General features: G+C 37.2%; 1 protein-coding gene across 3 annotated transcripts in view; it reads left to right on the top strand.

Moving 5' to 3' along the window:
- ANO9 (anoctamin 9) overlaps nt 1–24,149 on the top strand; it is a 50,989-nt gene that overhangs the window by 20,170 nt on the left and 6,670 nt on the right. For all 3 annotated transcript variants that reach the window (XM_039353250.1, XM_039353249.1, XM_039353251.1), the window contains exons 5-22: nt 630–682; nt 1,731–1,789; nt 2,146–2,228; nt 2,940–3,074; nt 6,643–6,739; nt 8,329–8,389; nt 9,282–9,364; nt 11,901–12,005; nt 14,286–14,450; nt 14,529–14,565; nt 14,909–15,020; nt 16,226–16,283; nt 16,795–16,892; nt 18,788–18,942; nt 19,447–19,599; nt 20,937–21,084; nt 23,295–23,402; nt 23,807–23,900. In XM_039353250.1, the coding sequence (XP_039209184.1) occupies nt 630–682; nt 1,731–1,789; nt 2,146–2,228; nt 2,940–3,074; nt 6,643–6,739; nt 8,329–8,389; nt 9,282–9,364; nt 11,901–12,005; nt 14,286–14,450; nt 14,529–14,565; nt 14,909–15,020; nt 16,226–16,283; nt 16,795–16,892; nt 18,788–18,942; nt 19,447–19,599; nt 20,937–21,084; nt 23,295–23,402; nt 23,807–23,900 (1,804 nt within the window). The remainder of the gene's footprint in view (nt 1–629; nt 683–1,730; nt 1,790–2,145; nt 2,229–2,939; nt 3,075–6,642; nt 6,740–8,328; nt 8,390–9,281; nt 9,365–11,900; nt 12,006–14,285; nt 14,451–14,528; nt 14,566–14,908; nt 15,021–16,225; nt 16,284–16,794; nt 16,893–18,787; nt 18,943–19,446; nt 19,600–20,936; nt 21,085–23,294; nt 23,403–23,806; nt 23,901–24,149) is intronic.

Raw genomic sequence — 24,149 nt, 5'->3', positions numbered from 1 at the left:
AGTTGAGGACTTTCCCTGCCTGGGAGTGGCGCGCATACGTGGTGCCACCCCCTGCGCCGGCCGAGGCGTAGCTGGCAAGCAGCAGAGACGGAGCAGACCGACCACTGGCTGGGCCACCAGCTGGGCCAGCCCAAGGGAGGTAAGGCACCCGCCAGAAAAGGGGAAAAAAATGGCGGACAGCCTTGCTTGGCGACCCCCGTGAAATGGTTGATCGACCCCAAATGGGGTTGCGACCCATAGGTTGAGAACCGCTGAACTACAGTATATAGATTATTGTGTAGAATACAGAGAAAGAACTGGATACTTTTTAAAACAAAGCAAACAAAACAAAGCAAAAATTTCAGGGAAGTAGGGAGGTCAATCCTTGCAGCTTTTTCACTAGCAATGCCCCTATTGCCTTTTTTGGCTAATTCTCAGAAATGGATCTATTTGTTCTTGTTTCTCTAAACGGCATAACGTAGGGTAAAGTAGGATCACAGTTAGGGACCGAAGGATAAAAGTTATATGCCTTAACAGCTTCATACCAGGAAAAAAAATACTTTTCTATTACGGACAACAACAGTTGTATTTATTCCTGCCCCTGAAGAGTTTACACTAGCATTGCTGTTTCTCGTTCTTGTATGTTTTAGGATACGTATTGTGAGCTTTATCCTGCAAAACACAGAAATTCCGCATACCAAAGGTATGAAAATATCTTTTTCTTTATCAGTGTAAATATAATCCATTTGTATTTCATTTTCACTCTGCAGTGTCCTTTCTACAAATGCAGCTATGATCATCAGTCAGTTTTATTATTCACACTGAGGCACACCCCACTGTGGGGAGGCTTCATCCGTTAGTACATGTAACCATACCTGCAAGCTGACCCATCTTTCTGATGAGTAGTAATGATGTGATGAACTGGGGAAAAAAACTTTTTTTTAGCAGTGTCACTTCAGACAAACAATCTGATGCTCTTATGATCCAATGTTTCATTTGTATTTGCAATGTAGTGGACTGGAGGAAATGTGATGATGTTTGTAGGATGACCAAGGTTCAAGTTCCACTCAGAAATAGCTTGTGCTTTATTACAGGAAACATTTTGTACACTGTGTAAAAGTCTTGGACTGACTGTTCAAATCTTGTCTTGTCCAAAAAGACATAGCTATACCTGCAGTTGATTCAACAGCTCCATTTGGGTAAAAGTAATTTCTTTTGTCATCACCTGAGAATTGACAAATAATGCAAACTTGGTTTTTGAATGACATATTTACGCCATCCCAAGCAAACCAAATCATTACCATGGAATTAGCTGTCAAACGACAAGGAGGAAATATTTTATTTCTAGCTGTTTATGTCCAAAATTAAAAATAAGATAAAACAATCTACAAACAATCTGATAGCCATCGTGTCTTGTAGTTTGCCCTAGAAAAGGCTGGTGTATTGTATTTCAGTTTAATCTATTTTTGTGAATTGTTTTTTAGCTACAGTGCTACTGTAGCTCTAGAAGGAAGAATGTTTATCAAATGAATGAGTAACAGAAACTAGAGCAGAAGAATTAGCCTTAATTGACATGCACATTCTAATATATATGCATGCTACTTTGAGATACATATGCTTCAAGGAGATCTTTACCTGCAAGGCTTTATTTAGAATATTCACTTAAGTGTCTATTTGAAAGAAATATCCCGGCAGAACTGCACTTTTTTTGGAGGGGGAAAGTCTTGATCTTGTTTCTTTTCTGCTATTAGAGAAGCTTCGTGACCTGATAAAGAAGAAAGTGTTTGAAACTGCATTTCCTTTACACGAGGTGAGGAAGCCTGTTAAATTAAATAGCAGTTGTGAGCTTAAGTTGAGGAAGGGAGTTGAGTCTTTTTCTTGATCCAGAGAGATACACCATTATAACTTGCTCTGTGTATTAGGGATGGTGGTGGTGGTAAGGAAAGTGCTTAATTAGAAGAGGAGGTTAAAATAAATGTCAGAAAATACATTTGCAATGCATTAATATAACCAGTAGAAGAAAAGCTTTATTTGACAACTGTGTCTGTATACTGTATATCTATCTATTCAGCATCTTGTAGGTGTTTATTGCTCAGGGCTGAAACATTGTTTACAGAACATATAATCTTTCAGTTTTAACATATTTAATTGCATTATTTTATCTAGAGAGAAAATCTGGGTAGATTTCTGAAAATGAATTGGGCTCAATGGAGAGATCTCTTCTGCAGGCAACCAATTGGAGAAATCAGGTAAGGGACGGAGGATTTGGAAAAATTGATGAGTACGCTTTGATATATGACATTATTACAATAAAAACATCATCATGTTAATTCAGATAGCTTTTTGTGTTCTATTTCCTTATCTAAAGGAAAGGAACATTTGAATAAGATTTAAATTGTATTCCCTTTTTTGATTCTGAATTGAGATCATGCTGTCACAAACTGAAATGATGTCATGCATTTCAGTTAACAATCTGCTTCTCTTGAAGAAGAGATGGTTCGTTGATATTTCACTGTCTGATCTGAGGATTAAACCCTGCTATAGCTCTTGCCAGTGTTGCTCAATATTTGAACATATTTTAATAATCTAGTACTTGAAAATTGAATCATTGGATTTCACCAAAGTTCAGCGCAATCTTCTTCTTCTTCTTCTTCTTCTTCTTCTTCTTCTTCTTCTTCTTCTTCTTCTTCTTCTTCTTCTTCTTCTTCTTCTTCTTCTTCTTCTTCTTCTTCTTCTTCCTCCTCCTCCTCCTCCTCCTCCTCCTCCTCCTCCTCCTCCTCCTCCTTCTTCTTTTTTGCCTCTGAGACTAGCTTCCATTGACTGCTTTTGTAAAATAAGGTACTAGCTTAGAAATTTCTTCATCTAGTGGAAGTTCTTTCAGATCCAGAATTAGAGGATTTATGTCAAGGCAAGCAATGTTGTTTGGACAATCTTGTCAAGGTATATTGTTTCTTTTTCAGAACATATTTTGGGGAGAAAATTGCTCTTTATTATGCTTGGCTGGGCTGGTATACATGCGTCCTGTTAATAGCTGCTGTGCCTGGTTGTATTCTTTTCATCTATGGCTTCATCAGATTCAGTTCTGGTCAGATCAGGTGAGTTACTCTTTTTGCTTGCGAGAATATGGCAGGATGATTATGAAAATGAAAAATGCAACCACCTTTGAAAGTTTAGAAAGGGAAACCACTATGTTGGTCTTTTGCCATTGCTTCCTGCAGTTTATAGGCATATGAAGTTGGAGAAGGGAACAATGGTTTTGAGCAGGCTACAAATTTCTCCTCTTTACATTTCCTCTTCCTCCACTTCCTCTTTCCTCTAACAGATTGATGGACCCTCCAAACTGTAAAATGAGTCATGTATCCACATTGGACCTCCCCAATCAAGAGCAGGTAGCTGTTGAAACAATCCCAAATATTCCTCAGCCCACCAACTGCATAGTTATTTGGTCCTTGTTCCTCACCCTTCATGCAACCTGAATACTTGTAATCTTTCCTAGGTGTTGCCTTCCTGTGTGGATACCAGCAGTTGGGAAAGATACAGAATCATTTGCTGGATTTTTTTTTTCTCTATGTAGATCCATTCTTAAATGACTTAGATGAGGGAATAGAAGAGGAACTCATCAAATTTGCAGATGATACTAAACTGGTAGGAATAGCCAACACCCCAGAAGACAAGCTCAGGATCCAAAAAGATCTTGACAAACTTTAACAATGGGCCCTATTCAACAAAATGAATTTTAATGTGGAAAAAAGCAAAGTTTTACATTTAGGCAGGAAAAATCAAAGGTATAAGTACAGATTAGGTGAGACCTAAAACAGTAACTATGAGAGGGACCTTGGAGTCCTAGTGGATAATCATTTGACTATGAGCCAGCAATATGCAACAGCAGCCAAAAAAGCTAATACAATCCTGGATTGTATAAACAGAATCATAGAATCAAGATCACGTGAAGTACTAGTACCGCTTTATAAAACCCTAATAAGACCACACCTGGAATACTGCAACCACAAAAAAGATGTTGAGACTTTGGAAAGAGTTCAGAGAAGAGCAATTAAAATGATCAAAGGCCTGGAGACTAAAACATATGAAGGACGGCTGCAGGACTTGGGTTTGGCTAGTCTAAAGAAAAGAAGAAACAGGGGTGACATGATAGCAGTATTCCAGTATTTGAGGGGCTGCCACAAAGAATAGGGGGTCAAACTATTTTCCAAAGTACCAGAGGGCAGGACAAGAAACAATGGTTGGAAACTGACCAAAGAGAGAAGCAACCTGAAATTAAGGGAAAACTTCCTAACAGTAAGGATAATTAACCAATGGAACAGCTTGCCTTCAGAAGTGGGCGCTCCATCACTGTAGGTTTTTAAGAAGAGACTAGACCAGTGGTTCTCAACCTGTGGGTCGGGATCCCATTTGGGGTCGAACGACCATTTCACGGGGGTCGCCAAACCACGCTGTCCGCCATTTTTTCCCCTTTTCCCTAGCTGTCCTACTCCCTCTTATTGGTGGCCACACCCACTTGGGGGTCACCACAACATGGGGAACTGTATTATGGGGTCACGGCATTAGAAAGGTTGAGAACTACTGTACTAGACAGTCACTTGTCTGAAATGGTATAGGTTCTCCTGCCGGAGCATGGGGCTGCACTAGAAGGCCTCCAATGTCCCTTCCAGCTCTATTCTATTCTATTCAAGTATCCCATGGAAATCTGGAGGAGCAGATGGGAAAGAAGCCTTATTAAGAGCATGCACATTAAGAAACTATATTACATGAAGTGAACTAAGTAAATAAGCAACTTATAGAAATACTAGATCAATTATTTCTTAACATTTTCCCAATAAAACAACATCCTGGGGGGGTCAACTAATGCCTTTGCACTATGGATGAACCTACAGAAAGTCAAGTCCAATTCTTTGAATATTGTCTGCAATCCTGCAGCAATTTTGAAAGGGGAGAGTACAGCTAATCAAATAAAGAAACTATCTGAGAGTCGCTAGTTTTTCCTGGCACATCAATGGCTCTAGCGTCTATGAATGATACAAAAGGTTTCCAGAAAAAAGAAAAGTGGTGCAGTCTTTGCTCAACCAGAGAAGCCATGGGTGGAGTCTGGATATTGAAGGACCCAGTATCAAATAACAAGGAATATCTTGCCTGTAAATCTGCATGATGTCATACATGATGTTTCTGCCAGCCATCAGGAGATTAGAAAGCTACTCAGTTGTTCAATTGGGTGTGAGATCCTTTTTGCTACAGAAGATGATTGCCAGCTTGCTGTAGAATGCCATACGGTATAGTTGATGTTGTAATTGTGTTTTTGAACATTTTTTTTCCAATAGAAAACATGCAGGGCTTCTCTGGTTGAGCAAAGACTGCATCGTTGTTGTTTTTTCTGGAAGCCTTAGTCATTTAAACATGAACAGACTTGTTATGGGAAAGTGTTCTGGAATTTCTTCTGAGCTTCTAGGCTGGCTCATCAGTTGGTGACAAAACCATCATTTCCTCTGACCAGTACTCAGGAGTCCTGAGTCCTGCGTCAAGAGAAGACCTGTGATTCTAAATAAAAATACATAATCTCAAAAAGCGAAGCAAGGTCAGACCTGGATCATACTTGGGTAGGAAACACCCAAGAAATCCTAGGACTGTAGGCTGATCTGGGAAGCTGAAAAAATATCCCAGAAGAAGATGGTGAACTCATTTCTTATTATTGCAAAAAACCCTACATGGATGTATTTATGAAGTCACCAGGAATTAAGTTTGGCTTGAGAGAGTCTTTTCCTTTGTAAATGGGACTTCATGGTTGGGCAGAACCTATCTGATGTGAAATTATGGATCTTGATAGTATAACATAGGCAATAATTGTCCTTAAGGAAGGCCAACAGTTAGACCCATTCTCAAAGTATTCTAGTTCTGGAGAACTTTCTCTACTTAGTGCTTGATAAGGCGTATGGGATATTGACATCTTCATAGTTATGTGACAAGGACACAAAAGGACAAAAGATTTGACCTCTGAATCACATGTGTGTATATGTATGATCTCATTCCATGAATCCGTAGAGATGGCATCATATACCCTTCACATTCCAAAGAGTGCTACAATCTAATAATTGCAGCAATTTTTGCAGTTGATTTACCTAACAACCCACTTTCCACCCCTAAGATTGTTTCACACTACATTATTGCTTAAAGATCAACAAGTCAGTGCAGTTCGTCATGTTTTGGTTGTGATGACACTTTGATTTCTTTTTTGTTTTTATAATTATAGTATTTTCTTCAAATACCCTTTTATAACCATTATTACATTTTCTGATGCTTTCATGTTTTAGATGATTTCTAATAACAGCATGAGGGACTTTTAGATTTTTAACTTATTGTGAGCCCTGAGCTACTTTGGGAGAGGGAATTCTTTAAGAGAAGCCAATAAATACGTTTAAATGGTACTTATCCAAACTGACCAACTGACTTAATATTGACATACTGCATCTGAAAAAAAAATGTAACATGTACCCAATTGATCACCATCAATGAAATTTTGCAGGCATGGAATAGATAAGCATTGAAGTCAAGGACAACCAGTGTCGACCTGTTTAGGCACTCTTCTACCTGTGCCTTGTTATTGAATAGAGTGAATTGTAGGGATAATAAAAATGTTGTCTCTCTCTAATTTAGTAAAGAAATCTGTGAGGCCAACACTACCATCATGTGTCCACTCTGTGACCAGAACTGCCCATTTTGGATTTTATCAGACACTTGCACATATGCCAAGGTAAGAACATAAAACATCTCACTTATCTCTTGTGGTGCTCTTAGGGTTCTAGTATTTCTACTGCCAAGGAAACAGAATATCCACAGAATATGGCTGAACTGACAGTTTGGTTTCCATTGTCGAATCAATAATCATTTGTCAGATGAGCACTAAATAAATTCAAAAAATAAATAAAAGAATGAATAAATAAACAGACATTTATAAAGGGGGTAATTGTTTAATTTGATACCATATAGTTTCAGGAGTATTTTGATAGATTTAATCCATAGTCTGTAGTTTGACCCTCAAATGCTCCTTGGAAAATACCTTGAAGATAATGCCATGATTGCTAAAAGTCAGCATAACTTTGTTCAAAACAGACCATAGGAGACTTTCCTTTATTGGACAAGGTGACTGCTAGAGATATAAGTTGCTAGAGTTTTAGCAAATGTTTTTTGATAAGTTTCCACATGAAGTTGTTAAAGAGTAGTTTAGATGGCATGACAGCAGGGGAGATCCACAACTGGCTAGCTAACACACTCATATTTAGCACCTCAGCACACTCAGCACCTGAAAGCAGGACAAGAAGCAACGGATAGAAACTAATCAAGGAGAGAAGCAACCTAGAACCAAGGAGAAATTTCCTGACAGTAAGAACAAGTAATCAGGGGAACAACCTGCTTCCAGAAGTTGTGAATGCTCCAACATTTGAGGTTTTTAAGAAGAGACTGGACAGTCATTTGTCCGAAATGGTATAGGGTTTCCTGCCTGAGCAGGGGGTTAGACTAGATGACCTCCAAGGTCCCTTCCAACTCTGTTATTCTGTTCATACAAAAATCATTAGGGACTTCACACTGAATTTGGGAGAAGTAGCCAGTTGTGTTGGGACCAGTATTACTCAACGTTTCAATTAATAAAGATTGATTGGTTGTGTATCATAATTGGGAATGACAGACAATTGGAAGGTCAAGCTAACACTCAGAATAGAAGAATGAGATTTCAGTCTAATGTTTGGAAAATTGGTCTGAGAGATATTCTTTAAAGGGGAAAATTGTAGGGTTTTGTATTTAGGGAGGAAAAATGTGGGGGACACATATAAGAGAGAGAATTTGTGACTTTGAAATGCTATACTGGAGAGAGACTTAGGAGTGGACATTGATCACAAGCTGAACATGAGGCAGCACTATGAAGCAGCTGCTAGAAGGGATTTGAGAAGATATCTAAAGGGAGAAGCTGAAGGAACATGGGGTGCTTAGTCTGAAAAAATCAAGACTAAGAGGTGACATTATATTTGTATTCACGTATGTAAAAAGGTGCCATGGGGAAGATGAATAGGAACAATTTTTCACTGCTATGGAAACTAGAATCCGAAATAATGAACGCCACTCACAGTTACCTACATTTCACTTAAATATAAGAAAAGAATGTATGATGTCTTTATGATCTATATCACAGCTGAATGGCCCATCCATCAATGTTCACAGGGGAAGGGGGGGACATATGTGATCAAAGAAAGCAGAATGACAAAAAGCAACATTGTGAAAAAAGCCACACACTGTTTTCCAAAGAACTCTAGTGATTTACCTCTCTTCTTTTTTTTAACCATTTAGATCACCCATGTGGTTGATAATGAATGTACAGTTGTGTTTGCAATATTCATGACTATCTGGGGTAAGCTTGCAGAAGATTGATCTGTTTGGAGTTTAATGAGGAATGCTGTTTTTAAATATAAGCTGTCTTCTGTCCACAGGACAATCCTTTTTCCTCTTCATTGTCAAAATATTTTTAATCTCTAATTCTGATATGGAATATCTTATGGGATAGAAATCATTGTATATGTTCCATTATATTTTTAACATTCCCTTAGAGATATATATCCTCTGCTTACTTTGGCTGATCTCAATAGTAGTTGGATAGGAGTAGTTGGATAGGAGACCACTGGGAAATACCAAGGCTGTCACATAGATTAACATTTTTTTTCTTTTAAAGACAGAGGAAATAAATAGCAAGCCACTTCCATATGGCCATATGACCAAACGTTTGACTCAAAGGAAACATTATCTTTATGTGTGTATGTATGTATATGTATATGTATATATATATATATATATATATATATATATATATATATATATATATATATATATATAGGTCTTTGGTTATATATATATATATATATATACACTTTTTGAAAGTAATAGCTGCTGTTTTGTTTTAAATGCACTCCATGAAACTTGAAGAAGCGTACTAGGTTACCTTGCTTACAATCAACTCTGTGCATTAGGCACAGATATTGGTATAGCTTTTATAAAGAGAGTTGCAGTAACTTTTAAGTGCCTTCTATAAATTTTATAAAATGAATTGCCCTGTTTTGTTCAGAATACTGGAGTACTCATGCAAAAAATTGAAAATAGTGTTTCTCTCTCTCTCTCTCTCTCTCTCTCTCTCTCTCCCCCCTCTCCCTCTCCCCCTCTCTTTTTCTTTCTCTTCCTCCCTCTCCCCTCCCTCCCTCCCTCCCTCCCTCCCTCCCTCTTTCTTTATCTTATTTGTCCTTAATGTACAGCCACTGTATTTTTGGAGGTATGGAAGCGACACAGAGCTAAAATTGTCAATCATTGGAATATGTATCAATGGGATGAAGAAGAGGTAAGGCCAGTTCTTTTCTAGTACCTAAGACTTCCTAATATCTCTGGTGGCAAGGAAAACCTCTTCTGTAATAGCTTTAATACAAGTGCAGCTACTAGACAGATGCTGATGTGTAACCTAACATATTATAAAATAAAAATAAGGAGTTAACATTTCTACTTGCATCTTAGACCAAGAGTCAGCATTTTTTTTAGGTAAAGAGCCCCAATTCCCAATAGATTCCCATTATCCAATTTTGTACAATGTTTTAAACAGAAATAATTGAAATTAAATTAAAATGACCCATGTTTACATGTTCCAAATGCTCAAAGAGATTTCATGCAAAATACAAAGATCTTATTATATCTGTCTTATAAGTAAAATTTTTATCATTTTCTCCTAACTGGTAGACAGATTGCATTGGGCATCAAATAGTAGTGTTGCAGATGCTATATTGCTGACTGTCATCTGATATTAATACTAATGTTGGTAGAAGCTTCAGAAATTTTCTGATGAGGCAGAGATCAGTAAAAGAGCTCTATTTCTGCTGAACAGTAGTCCCAGTTGAGATTCCTAGAAATTTTCTCTTCTCCTCAGTTTGCCATTCTAGAACTGAAACAAGGAATAACAATGGTGGTTGTTGGATTGTCTGTCAACTCAATTTAGGAAGGCCTGTGCCTTTCATTTAAAAAATTGTTGACTAGGCACTATTCTTTATCGTATGTATCTCCAGCTTCTTTTGACGATTCTTTAAAGTTTATTTTGTGATTTTTCTGTGACAGTTAGGAGTTTTATATAGGCATCATGATTCTTAAATAAATCTGCCTGCAGAGTTGGTTAGAACAAAATAAGTTAAACTCTGAATCAGTCCATTTTGAATGTTGGTAATCGAGGTGAAAGAGATAGATGGTCACATATACTTCTCATTTTGCTGTTAGCTGTATCCTATCATATAAATCTTGGATCTCTGAAAGAGAATTTTTGATTATTTGGAACAATTGTGTAATACTTTATAACAGTGTTTCCCAAACTTGACAATTTTAAGGCATGTGGACTTCAACTCCCAGAATTCCACAGCCAGCAACGCTGGCTGTGGAATTCTGGGAGTTGAAGTCCACATGCCTTAAAATTGTTAAGTTTGGGAAACACTGCTTTATAAAATAGCTTCACATGTTCAATCCTTGATTTATGAGGCTATTAGGATAGTAATAGAAGCAGAGCACTTATTTGCATATAGAAAGATCCATCTCTGGCATTTCCAGGAAAAGGTATAGAAATAGGAAGCATTTGCCTGTTTTGTTCCATCAGCCTGGGAATTATTTTGCAGCTCAACTGCTTTCTGTCCCATTTTGTTTGCAAGTATTTTGCATCTTTTAACCCAGTTCTCTCATGTCTGTATTTTGCACAGAGTTTACCCTAAAGAACAAACATTTGCTTATCACAGAACTGAGCAGATGACCCAAAAATCTCTTAGGAAAAGAGATTTCTAATCTTGTTGGTTGGGATGAAGGTAGCATATACCTGAGGAAATTTAACATGGATGGTCTCCATCTCATATGAAATAGAGATTATAATAGTTTTACAATTGCTGAATTATTTGATTGCCTGTTAGATTCTGAGGATAATTTACACAGATAGCTAATATGCTTTCACACAGAAGTCAGAATTTAGGCTGCATAGACCAGTCCTACATAATCATATTGGTGCAGCTGAACTCAAATAGTAATAGCATTTAGACTTATATACCACTTCATAGTGCTTTACAGCACTCTCTAAGCCAGACATGTCAAACTCGCGACATCACGTGACATCACACAATGTATTGGGACTGTTTTGCCATTGCCGGCAATGAAGTGGGTGCAGCTTCCGTGTGATGCATCCAGCCCATGGGCTGGCAGTTTGACACCCCTGCTCTAAACAGTTTACAGAGTCAGCATATTGCCTCCAACAATTTGGGTCCTCATTTTACTGACCTCAAAAGGATGGAATCAACCTTGAGTCTGTCAGGATCGAACTCCAGGCAGTGAGCAGAGTTAGCCTGCAATACTGCATTCTAACTACTGCACCATCATGGCTCTCATCCCGAACTTCACCATGGATTTTTTTGACTGCAGAATTGGGGAAGGGGCAAAAGTAAGTGACAAATTCTTAGTGTGTTGCTGTTGATTATATACATTTTTTTAAATCCACAAATTGCCCCTGAAGCACAGTATTGCCCTAATTCAAACACTGGTTTCAAGCATTATCTTAGTCTCATTGGCTATAACAGGCCATCATAAAATAAAATTGGAATAAAGGAAAAGATTCTCTTCTCACTTTAATAACCTGAGAATTTTAAAGCCTTCAGACTTTTAAGAAAAGGGTGTTTACTATTACTGCTTGGATCACAAAATTGATCGGAGTGAAAAAGCTGAGTCAGAAGATGTAATTTTAATAAAACTTTCTTCCTTATAGTCTCTTTTTCTGAACAGAACAAATAATAATGTTTTCTTTCCACCTTTAATACAAATGGAAACCTTAATAAGAGGTTGCTAAATGTGACTACTTCTTTCTGTAGGAGGAACTGACTTTGGAGATCATTAATAACCCTGAAAGTACCTCTGACGAGTATCAGCATTCTTATCTCCGCAGTATAATTGTGCTTGTTTTATCTCTTATTATGGTATGTGAATACTGTTTTTCTAATGTACTTTTCATTCTTATTTTGGATGTTTATTAATGGTACATATATAAGAAAAAATACTATACCTTTGGGTGCAATTAGAAGCGATTCCTATAAATAAAAAGGCATTTAAAGATTTCTTTATTTCTAAATAATAAAAGTGAGCAATATTATATTTGCCTAAATAATAGGCAAAGCATGTATTACATCTTATTTCCTGGTCTTCACCTCTTATTGGGAATGAATATACTAGCTGGACACCAATGGGATATGTGAATAAGATAATTGTTGCCTAGAAATTTAAGCACTGAGTTTGTGTGGAGTGAATTTGGCAGAGAAAACAATTTTACTTTTCCAATGGGGCAAATATGAATCACTTAAGTCATTTAGGCAAGCATAAAACATTTATTAAGGGTGAGAAGTGTCAAGATTTTTAATAAACTGTGGAAACAAATAATACATACATTCAATATATGTGATAGAAAGCAAGTGATCAAACAATAAGAGACATTCAGTTTAAAGAGATTGATTGATTGATGGATTAGATACGTATAGGATAGATTAATATTTTATTTTAAATAAGGGATATTAGTGGAAGAAGAAATAAATAAGATCTATGATAAAATTAAGGAATTAGAATATATTTGGAAGGGATACCCGAACTGATAATGTTTGTACTTAAAGTTATTTTGATTACTGTAAATTTATAAAGATTTAAAAACAGGTTTAGGTTGAATAAATGTAAGCTAGAATTGGATTATTTTAAATAAAATACGGTACTTAAGGGAAAAAGAGAGGGAATATTTGATGTATTGATTGAATTATGTATATATGTTTTGTTTGCGGATGTTTGACCACCCTAACACCACGGTGTGTCTTGAGTACTTTGTTTTAAAAATCAAAAAGCCAATAAAACTTGTCTTAAAAAAAACAATAAGAGACATTGATTTCATGTGAAAATTGAATCCAGAAAGCATTGATTCTAGATAATATTCCACAAGTGGCAAATATATGGGTTACATCAGTGTTTCCCAAACTTGACAATTTTAAGGCATGTGGACTTCAACTCCCAGAATTCCACAGCCAGCGTTGCTGGCTGTGGAATTCTGGGAGTTGAAGTCCTCATGCCTTAAAATTGTCAAGTTTGGGAAACACTGGGTTACATCACCCGCTTTCCCAATTAAGTCTGTATCTTAATATACTTGCAGGGGTTCAAGGATTTCCAGAATAAGCTCTCTATTGTTTAGTTGTTGGAAAGGCTAATTCTCGCTATCAAAAGAAGAAATGGCTTTCTTTAAAAGAAAACATGGTTTGCTAAATTTTAAAAGGAAGTATGGATGCCATGCTAAAATGCTAATAGCACCTTTATTAAAATGCTAATACAGAAACCTAAAATTCCAGACAGGTGACACAATCATCTCATGGAAAGATAGCCAGCAGCATCACTTTCAGCAGTTTAAACCCTCACTTCATTTTTCTGGCCAGTACTAGTTTCTCTGGTTCCCAGACTTACTGTATATTAAAACAGAAATGAATACAGGAAATAGAGGTTTTTTTCTACATTCCAGTTCTTGCCATCAGACTACAGTTGCCAAAACTGAGATATACTTTTTAAAAAATGGTCTGCTTTAGGCAAAACTTGTATTCTCAAGGATTCCTAAAGGGACTTTGTGCTGCTCTTCCAAACTTCAGATACACATTAAGATCCCATTTAGGAGCTAGGAAAGTAGGGAAAAAATCATTCTGGCCATTGTGGTATTCTCCAAGAAGTTTCAAATATTGGAAGCTTTTATGAAAATAAAATCCAGACCTTCCCTTCTAGATGGAGCTGGAATTTGTCACAAATCAGCAGATTATTTGCACTGTTCCACAATGCAGCAGGACAACTTTTCTGAAAAGAGAAATTTGGAAAATTTATTTTTGGAAGATTCTTTCCAAAATCTAAGCATAGCAGAACTTTCCACTGATAAGAAATGGCTGTGAGAAAAGATTCGTAAGCTACCTTCTGTTCCATCTTCCTATAAAACCAAAACAAACGAGTAAATTTTTCAGAGAGGTAATATGAATTAGTCAGCAGCTAAACATTAGAGTTTATAGCACTTTAAAGACTAATAATTTTATTATTTAATCAATATAGGTCACAAACCATGTCTTTAGATGGAACTGATGTAGTTTCATCATGCTTACCTGAAACTGATGGACCACCTGGCCTTCCGCTGTTCTTCTGATGTTTTCATTTTTCCTTTTTGGTGCTATCAGTACTTTCTTATATTTTTTTAGATATGTGTGCTGATTGGAATTGCTCATGCCTTAGTCATCTATCGGGTTGTGGTGACAGTAATCTTTACTCAGTCCAATTCAAAATTCCTTCAAGAGAAAGCCACTACTGTGGCAGTCCTGACGGGTGCAGTGTTGCACTACTTGAGCATCGTCATTATGAGCAAGGTACACACCTGCTACTTATTTTGCAGCTGTCTGTTTTGCAGACACTCTGCACTTGTATAATTTATATTTCTATTGCAGGTGAACAAGTATATTGCACACATTCTCTGTGAACTAGGTAAGAAGCATCCAATGTTGTGTCCATTCATCCTTCTATTTGAAATATATATGTACTGAATGACTGTAGTGCAGTCTGTTCTCATTTGTGCTGTCCAGCTGTTTTTGGATTGTAAAATCTGTGGCTCAAGATAGCCAGTCATGAAAGATGAAGCAAACTCTATCTCAATATAACTGGAAAATATCAAGTTGAACATTTCTAAGTATAGGGGATGAATGAAGACTCACTACAGAGATGTTCCATGTTGCTTGAAAAATATTTTCTTGAAACTGGTCTCATGCATGAGACCAAATCAGATGTTCCAAGGACTATAGCTGACTGCAGTTTTGGTCTTTTTTTCCAGAGAGGCCAAGATCATTCAGCGAGCGAGAGAAAAGCTATACAATTAAAGTCTTCACCTTCCAGTTCTTCACCTATTTCTCCTCTCTGATCTACGTTGCTTTCTTCCTAGGGAGGTAAACAGTAAGTAGTAAACTTGGGAGAGTTAGGTATTGGGCAACTGTAGGTATTAGAGCTGAATCTCAAGATCTAAGTTTTATTGAAAACTTTGCCACACTTTTTCTGTAAAATGATTTGTAAAATGGGAGTAATGATGATCTTTTCCCAAAGTTTGTTGTGGGGTCAAACATATAGGTTGGAGATCTCTTTCCTGTTAGAAACCATTTTCAGCTAGAATCCAACCTTCCTTCTTTTAGAAAAGATTGTTGAGAAGATGATTGCGCGATAGCTTCAGTGCATCTTGGATGAAGTGGATTGTCTTGATTCCTTTCAGTTGTGTTTCAGACCTGGGCATAGGACTGAAACAACATTGGTCATGCTTTTCGATGATCCCTGATGGGAGCAAGATGAGGGTAGTGCATCCACTCAGCAGCTTTCATTACCACTGACCATGGTATATTTTTGGACTGGCTGTGGGAGTTGGGGATAAATGGAAATATATTGTGCTGTTTTTCTTCTTTTCTCTGTGGCCAGTTCTAGTCAGTGTGGTTTGGAACTAGAGATTCCACCCTCAGCCCCTGGTGTGTGGGATTCCATACGGTTTGGTACTCTATCCACTCCGGTTTAATATACACATGAAGCCATTGGATGAATCATCTGCCTCCATGGGTGGGATACCATCAATATGCTGATGATCCCCAGCTGTACATTTCTACCCCCAGAATTAAGCAATGTTTGATGTTTGGAGGCTGTGGGGTCTGGATGGGAAAGCTTAACCTTTGCAAGACTGACTAGCTTTGAGTTTGGGAGCCTTCAGGATCTGGGAACTTACCATCTTCAGTGCAGAATGTGGTGTCATTGTCCCAAACAGAACTGGTGCATAATCTGAAGATCCTTTTGGATTCAGAGCTCCTGCTCAAGGATGGCCATCCAGGTGGTAGTTTTGGCCAAGAGGACTTTTGTGCAACTTTGGGCTATATACTAGTTGCACCATTCCTAGATCAGCAGGCTCCACTCTGTCACTTGTGCTCTGGTCACCTCCCAGATGGTTTATTTTAATGAGCTGTACATAGTTGCCCTTGTAATCCAAGGTGCTGGTTATGGCCTGTAAAATCCCACATAGCATGATACATTTTTTAATGTATCATTCTGTGTATAATGATTATCAAAGCTGTTATTAGGATTGGGAACAATTTATATTTTAATCTCACTTCCTTATTAGGATTAATGGCCATCCAGGATCTTATGTACGTGTGGCTGGCAAATGGAGACTGGAAGAAGTAAGCTACTTTAATAAGTCCCCTTTTCTACTCCTCACTTGATCTCCTATTAAATTAATTTCTCATTTATATCTTACCATATTGGAATGGTTTAAATCTTGGCTCCAGATGGAGATTATTCTGTTGCTTAAATCTCACTATAACTTTTGACTTGCACTCTGAACTTTCTATAAAAGTTATCAGAAGGAACCATCCTAATACATGTGTTAATGATAGTAATGGATAGGCATGGATGCAAGATGCATAAGACAAGCTCAGATCATACACTTAGAACTAATTGGGTCGATCATTCTCTCTCAATGTAATATTTGGTCAGATGATTTGGGAAAGGATAAAATGGAGAAAATAAGGACCTTGTATGCTATTTGAGAGCTCTTGAGAGGGAAAGGTGGACAAAAATGTAAAAAATGTACAGACATGCATAATTTTCTAGCTGTTTCCCCATATACCTTTTGCAGAGTGAGAGTACCCAAAAAAATGACATTGGGTACATTTCTTTTTCTTTTTCTAGTGTCATCCTAGTGGTTGCATTACAGACCTTTTCATTCAGATGTTTGTAATTATGACATTAAAGCAAACTCTCAGTACCCTCATGGAGTACTTGCGTCCGTAAGTAGATCACTGCACAGTTACAGCTCAAATGAAACTAGTGTGTGTGTGTGTGTGTGTGTGTGTGTGTGTGTGTGCATGCGCACGCATACACGCAATGACAATTTCAATTCTGGGAAAAGAAATGGTGAATTGTACTTCTTTGGCTTCAGGGCAAAAGAGGAGTTTTATTCTTTAAAACCAATATCTAGGAATGTGGGTGGGGCCTCTCTTCTTTTGGAAGATGTGGTGCAGCCCAAATGCTTAAATCATCTAAATCTAGGATAGAACATCTTGCGATGGAATTTTTTTCTTCAACTGGGTCTTTGCCTGTGAGATACGCAGCCTGCATTTTTATATCAAACAGCTGGAGAACCATGACATGAAGGAGGCTCTCTTGGAGTTGGCGATTGTGGAATAACAACATTCTGTCCTTTTTTTTTTTTTTTTTTACTATTGTGAGTTTTCTCCTGTGCACACATATGGTAACTCTATAAGCACTTTGAAGTAGGAAGTGAGGGCAAGGGCTTCATTCACATGCTTGTGCTTAAGGGATTATACATATGGTTGCAACAGTTTGCCCCATTGTGGGAATCCTATTTTAGAGCATCTTGATCTGGTAAACTGCAGGAATGATATCACAAATATTTCTTGAACTAGTATCAGGCGGCTTCTGCACCAAAAAAACCAAACCAAACAACAACAACAAAAACTGTCAGCAACCAGAGGGCAGCACAGACATAATGATGATGTACAGAGTGGCAGTGTTTTGTGGGATTATAATTACTATGGCAGAGTAGACACAGTTTTTGTTTGCTTTGCAGTGTAAAGGTACATTAAGCCTCTCTGAAACTTAACCCATTTGATTTCTTTATTCTTCCAGTGAAGTTTGACTGGAAATATGTTGTCAAATTTAGCTGACAACTGAAATTTCTCTGGGACTTTGAAATCCACAAGTGGTTTGGGATCTGGCAATTGCCCACCTCATCATATATAGAGAAGCAAGTTTTTAGAAATTGCCTCACTTCTTAAATGGAACATAGCTAATTGTTTTCCAAGAGTTCCTACATTATACAGGTGAGCATGTTATGGGTCCCATCTACAAAAGAGTTTCATCTGATGGGACCCAGGAGGAGAACCTTTTGTGCTGTGGTTCCCACCCCCTGGAACATCATCCTTCCTGAGGTTAGGTTGGCTCAATTTAAGAGTGCCATCAGGATCTTGTGCAAGATAGTTTTATTGCATATGAGCTGTTGGCTGGCCTTTTCCCACACTTTTTTTTTAAAAAATGAAGTCCTTGCTTCTCTCGGAGCTTGCTTGTTTTCTTGCAGACATTTCATTACCCAACTAAGTTACATCACACTGAAGAACCAAGTTCAGAGCACACCAAGGATCCCAATCCTAAGCTATAAACATTCTCTTCTATTGATACTTTTTAATGCTTACAGTTAATTGTTTTAAATTTTATTTATATGCATTTGGTCTTGCTATTTAATGTGTGAGCCATTCAGAGTCAGGTGAGATGGGTGGCTATGTAAATTTAAAGAAATACTAAGGGAACAGAAGTGTTACCTCCAGTGTGAATCAAGCCTATGAATAACTGTTTTCTTTGCAGAAACATTCAAATGACTATTTGGAGAGAGATCTGTGAAGTGTTCAAAGTACAGATATCCTAGCCTTTATGAAAAAATATATATTTATCAAAAATTATAAAAAAAGAAAGGCAACTGGTTAGCTGAGAATCTGGGAAAATTGGAGTTGTGGGTTCCACATTTGAGGAAGTCACCAAGTTGCAGGATGGGTTGATTATATCTATTGTTGGCATCTTTAAGAGTGGATATTCATGAGCACCTTAAGAGTCAACAGATGTCTTCTTTTGAATCTTACTTTCCTTAAATACATATTTGCCCCTTCAGCTGCCTGACCTACAAATGCCACCTGCTGTGCAGAAAGCCCCAAAGAATTAATGTGGAGCAGACATCCCAGGACTTGTGCAAGGAGGAATGGCTGTGGAACTATCAGCTCAGTGAAGTCAATGTCTTCACCTTGTTTGATGAATACATGGAGATGAGTAAGTGAAGTTCAGTGGAAAAGCTCACAGAACATTGTAAGAGTCAGCAACCTGCCATGGGGGCCAAACTAAGGTTAGAATGCTGGCTGTTTTGCCAGTCAAAGCTACATGATAGTTTTGAGAAACATGAGAATGAAATACTATAGCTGTATTGTTGCATTCATTGCTTTCAGTTTTTCTTATCACCAGTGCTTTGAAATAAATATTCTTGATCCCAATGATAATGTTAACATCTTGAATCCAACTTGTAGGTGCCCAGTACCGTTAAAGTATTGGATTGTCGCTCATAAAGCTCAAGCATTCTGAACTAGAGTTCCCATAATGATTTTTAATGTCAGATGTTTTTCTCGGAAAAGGAATAGACATCAATGTGCTCTATCACCCGCAAGCTCTTGGACTAGAATATACAGTACATATCCTTTTTGGTCCAACAAATTTAGTATTCAAAAGTTCATGTTCTTTCATTTCCTGCCTCTTTTCAGCCTCTTCTTTATATATCCTTAGTGATCCAGTACAGCTTCACCACTATTTTCGTGGCTGCTTTCCCCCTTGCGCCATTTCTGGCCTTTGTCAACAACCTTTTTGAGATTCGGTTGGATGCTATCAAAATGGTGAAACTTCAGAAGCGAATGGTGCCCAAGAAAGCTAACACCATTGGTAAGATGCAGATCAAAGAGGGGTTTTTTCAGCCCATTTGGTAGGCCTGTTTGATGCATCAAAATAGCAATTTTACTGTGATAAGGCATTCTTTCGATACAGCTGCTTTTAAACAAGGAGATAGAATTTGGGGATTGAGTCAAATGCTTTGATGGCCTTTGAGGTCCAGAGGAATACATCAACCCAACAACTAAAACCATTAAAGTACAGCCTTCCAAATCAAGATCTAGCTGGGTTTGGCCCAGGGTGGATTTGATTTAAATCAAGTAAATTTAAATCACGATTTTTAAAGAGCAACTGTTATCTCTGTCCTGCAGCGGCTCCTCTGACTCGCTGTTGACCCACCGACAGTTCCATTCACTTTAATGGGACAGCTGGTGATGTGGCAGTAACACAACAAGGTAAGGGACATGGCAGGCATCAGGTAAGTGGATGCCCGCTAACAGGTGCTGCCATGATAGATCTGAATGACAGGTGCTCTTTAAATGTAAGGACTCATTCTTGCTGGTAGAATCTTTAATATTGTTATTTGCAAATAAAATAAAGGTTTCCTATTTAGAATAATAAGCTGTCAGGTTAGTAAAACAGCAAGATCAGAACTGATATTAGGTTAATAGGTTAATCACACATAATTGGAGTACTATTCAAACTCTTTTATTTAATTAAAAGACTTAGAGTTTACCAAAAATGTAAATATTGCAGAATGTACAGGCTCATGCTACATAACTAAGCTGCATTTCATGCTTAATAAACTAAATTATTAATGTATCTTAAATAGAAAACTATCTTTTGATAGATTTTTACTCCAGAAGCATTTTATTAAAATAAATTTGATAAAAATAAAAAAATCCGATTTAAATAAAAAAAATCCGCTTTTTTAATTATTATTTTTTAAATCATCGATTATTATCCACCCTGGTTTGGCCACAGCAAGAAGATCCAGATAGATGCTATTTGAGGAATGAAATATTCCCAGTTTTCTCTCTAAATCAGTGTTTCTCAACCTTTTCAACTTCAATTCCCAGAATTCTCCAGCTAGCCTGTTAAAGTTGCCAAGGTTGAGAAACTGCTCTAAATAACACAGAGGTCACCACATTGTTCCATATTGCTTTTTCTCTCAGAGTGAGAAAATCCTTGATACTCCAATTAATTAATTGCAGCCTATAGTTCATTTATATTTTATATTTTCCACTAATAACGCTCTATTCAAAGCAGTTTGCAGGAAAAGGACTCTTCTTTCCTATGAAGGGCAGGGGTGAGGATTCATTACAGTTAGGGCAAATTCTCTTTCTTCCACATATTGACTAAGACTCTTTTGTTTTTCATTCCCTTTATAGGTATCTGGTACTATATCCTAGAAACAATTGGTATACTCTCTGTCATTGGCAATGGCCTAGTTATTGCCATCACCTCAGATTTCATCCCCATGCTGGTGTACCAATATACATTCAGTCCATGCAAGCAGAAGAACAATACTGGCATTGAGTTAGTATTATCTGAAATTCTAACATGGCTGTTAAATATAATGTATAGTTTATTGGTTCTTTATTTAAATAGATATATTTTTCATAGTTTTCCTCTAAGCCTAAGGCTAGTAGGATAAAAGATATGGATAATCTTTATTGTTATCATATGAATATAACTGAGTTTCATAAACATTGTTATGTTTGTAAGGATTAGTGACCTAGTATTTGTAGCGGATCCTGTTACTTCTCTTCCCTGTTTACATGACATGTTTATCTAGGGTAAATAATTGTAAATAACTCAGTTCAATGGCTTGATTCACATGATATGTTGAACCACATAGACTGGATTCTCACTACTAAGCAATCTAAAATGTAGTTGAATAGCTGAGGGTGTCATGTGCATGTGGCTTCTTGGTGTTAGACTTCTATCAAGTGTATCATCAGGTCTGATTATGGAGAGGAGTAAAACGGTAGATAGATTAAAATGAAGAAAACAATTAGAATTAGCCAAATAGAGCAATGCTTGAAAATCACAGAAAAGGAAATTAAATTTTTCTAAACTGGCCACATTTTGTGAAATATGTATGACAGAATATCTTTGACTCTTCCTCACAAAAAATAAATCCAATATTGTCCCATTATTGATGGCCTTCATTTAATCATATTACATGCATGTCCTCAAAAGCATGGCACAGAGGAAAAATATCTTCCACATTTCACCACCAAAGAACCCTGTGACTTTTAAGTGCTTTCTAATTTAATCCAGATGCGTACAGATGAAATATTTTCTTCCATGTTTCATGTAATAATGAAATTACAATAATAGGGCAGATTATTGTATTAGGCAAGTAACTTTAATTTGCAATTGGAAATTTGAAACATGGCATATTTATCAATGTTGCTAATAGGAACTTCAAAAGAATTAAGATAATGAATAAATATATAGTGTGATGAATAGGACTGGACATGGAAATGGAGCTGCCTTTCAAGATCATTTCAAATCTTATTCCATGGCAGTGGGTCCAGCAAAGAGGACTTACTTTTCGGCCTGTGTTCTGCACAGAACAGAGTGGTAAAGCTGATAATGCGCAGAATCTCCTCTTTAATGATGCAGAGTGAGGTGGAGCTATAAGATAGGTTCAATGGGGGCACTTTTTATTATTCTTAGCACTCAGAGTTGCCTCAATTTGGACTCCAGTATTAGGGCAGGTAATAGTAGGTTGTCTTGGCTGCTACTTATAAGGTTCATATGGATTATTTCCAGATTGGACTTTAGGATATGTATAAGGAGAGATGAGAACCACCACCTATTTGGTCAAGCTTTGCCTTTCCTGGTTGTCGAATCTGTCTGTCTGTCTGCCTGCCTGCCTGCCTGCCTATCTCTATCTATCTATCTATCTATCTATCTATCTATCTATCTATCTATCTATCTATCTATCTATCTATCTCCTTGAACTCTGGATTAGTTCCTGCACACTTTTAAAGGAAGACCTTTACTGACAAAGTCGTTTCTTGACCCAGAAGTCCTTTCTAATTATAGCCCAGTATCAAATATTCCATTCTGGAATCTGAAAAATTATTGAGAAAGTGGACTGATTTTCTGGATTAATTTCAGTTAGGGTTTCATCTGGGATATGGTATTGAGGCTGCTTTGGAGAGTTTGGTGTATAACTTAGATAGATCATCTACTTCTCCTGGAACTCTCAGCAACTTTTGATAGTCAACCATGGTATGCTTCTGGGCCTTCTGGCAGAGTTGGGTCATGGGGCTATTTTGCAATGGATCTAGTCCTTCCTCTTAAGACATGCCCAGAAGCTGGTACCGCAAGAGTTGTTGAACAGCTATGTCACTGACTTATGGTCACCTCCAGAGTTCTGTGTTGTCTTCTGTTTTATGTAATATTAACATTAAATTGAAGGAGGCCATTAGACTTTGAAAGTGAGATGCTATCAGTACACCAGTAACACCAAGCTTTATTGCTCCTTCCCTTCTAATAGCTGTATGTAAGCACTTGTGATTTAAATGATAGGGTTAGATTTTAATTGCATTAAACTTATTTTGTGGGTACCCAAATTTTTGATTGTCGTTAAGTTACCTTGAATATTAGAATGAACCAAAAGGGGATAGAAATGATTAAATAAAAATCTCTTATGGTCCAAAATTAAGTGTGTTACAACCTGCAGAACTGACATATTGCACACTGATTGTTGCTTTGTTGTACTTTCACAGCTGTTTGACAGGTTATGTCAACCACAGCCTTTCAGTTTTCAACATCCAGCACTTTGAGAATACTGTGAATCTGACAGATCCATTGGGGAATGAGATAACCCACTGCAGGTATTGGTTAATCCCTATCAATGTTTCTGTGCCTCATATTCAAAACAGAAAGTACACAGCAGGCCAGACAATGTTTTTGGTGTAGCCCTCCTCCTTTTCTATAATTTATATTCAGCACTCCAGTGACAGGACTGATTTTTACTAAAACTGATTTTACATATATACACATACTAGGATTTATTATATGCTACTTCTGTTTTACCCGACTATGCTCAGAGCTCTTTAGAAGTTAAAACAATAAATTACATTAAAATAAACAATATTAGAACAAATTTTACATTGGCATTCTAAGAGCCTTTGCCTATTGAAGCAAAAATAGCAATTTTAAAGCAGAGGAAAAAGTATGTGTAGTGGGAAAAATAAATAAATTGTGAAGTTTATTTGTTTCTATTCATTTTATCCAGGTACCCAGACTACCGAAACAGTGATGACTACAATCATTCTATTGAGTTTTGGCACATTTTTGCTGCACGTGTTGCCTTTCTATTTGTATTTGAAGTAAGTGTTTGAGTTGCAAAAGTATGGACAAAGTCATGTGCAGACAACAAAGTCTATAGAGTTAGTTTCAGGGAAACTATTTAGGAGCATGCATAACCACTGAAGAACACTATTGAAGACTAATGTACAAAACCTTCTACCAAAAGGCAACCTATGTCTGTAAGGCTTTCCCATCTGCCCCCCTCACCCCGGCCTCTCCTCAAACTCCACCACATTTCTTTATCTGAAAAAGCGTCCCTTCCTTCACAG

Source organism: Crotalus tigris, unplaced genomic scaffold (assembly GCF_016545835.1).
Source record: "Crotalus tigris isolate CLP2741 ecotype Arizona unplaced genomic scaffold, ASM1654583v1 scf7180000018504.2861643, whole genome shotgun sequence".
In the NCBI taxonomy this organism is placed as follows: Eukaryota; Metazoa; Chordata; class Lepidosauria; order Squamata; family Viperidae; genus Crotalus; species Crotalus tigris.
This window is presented reverse-complemented; position numbering and strand designations above follow the sequence as displayed.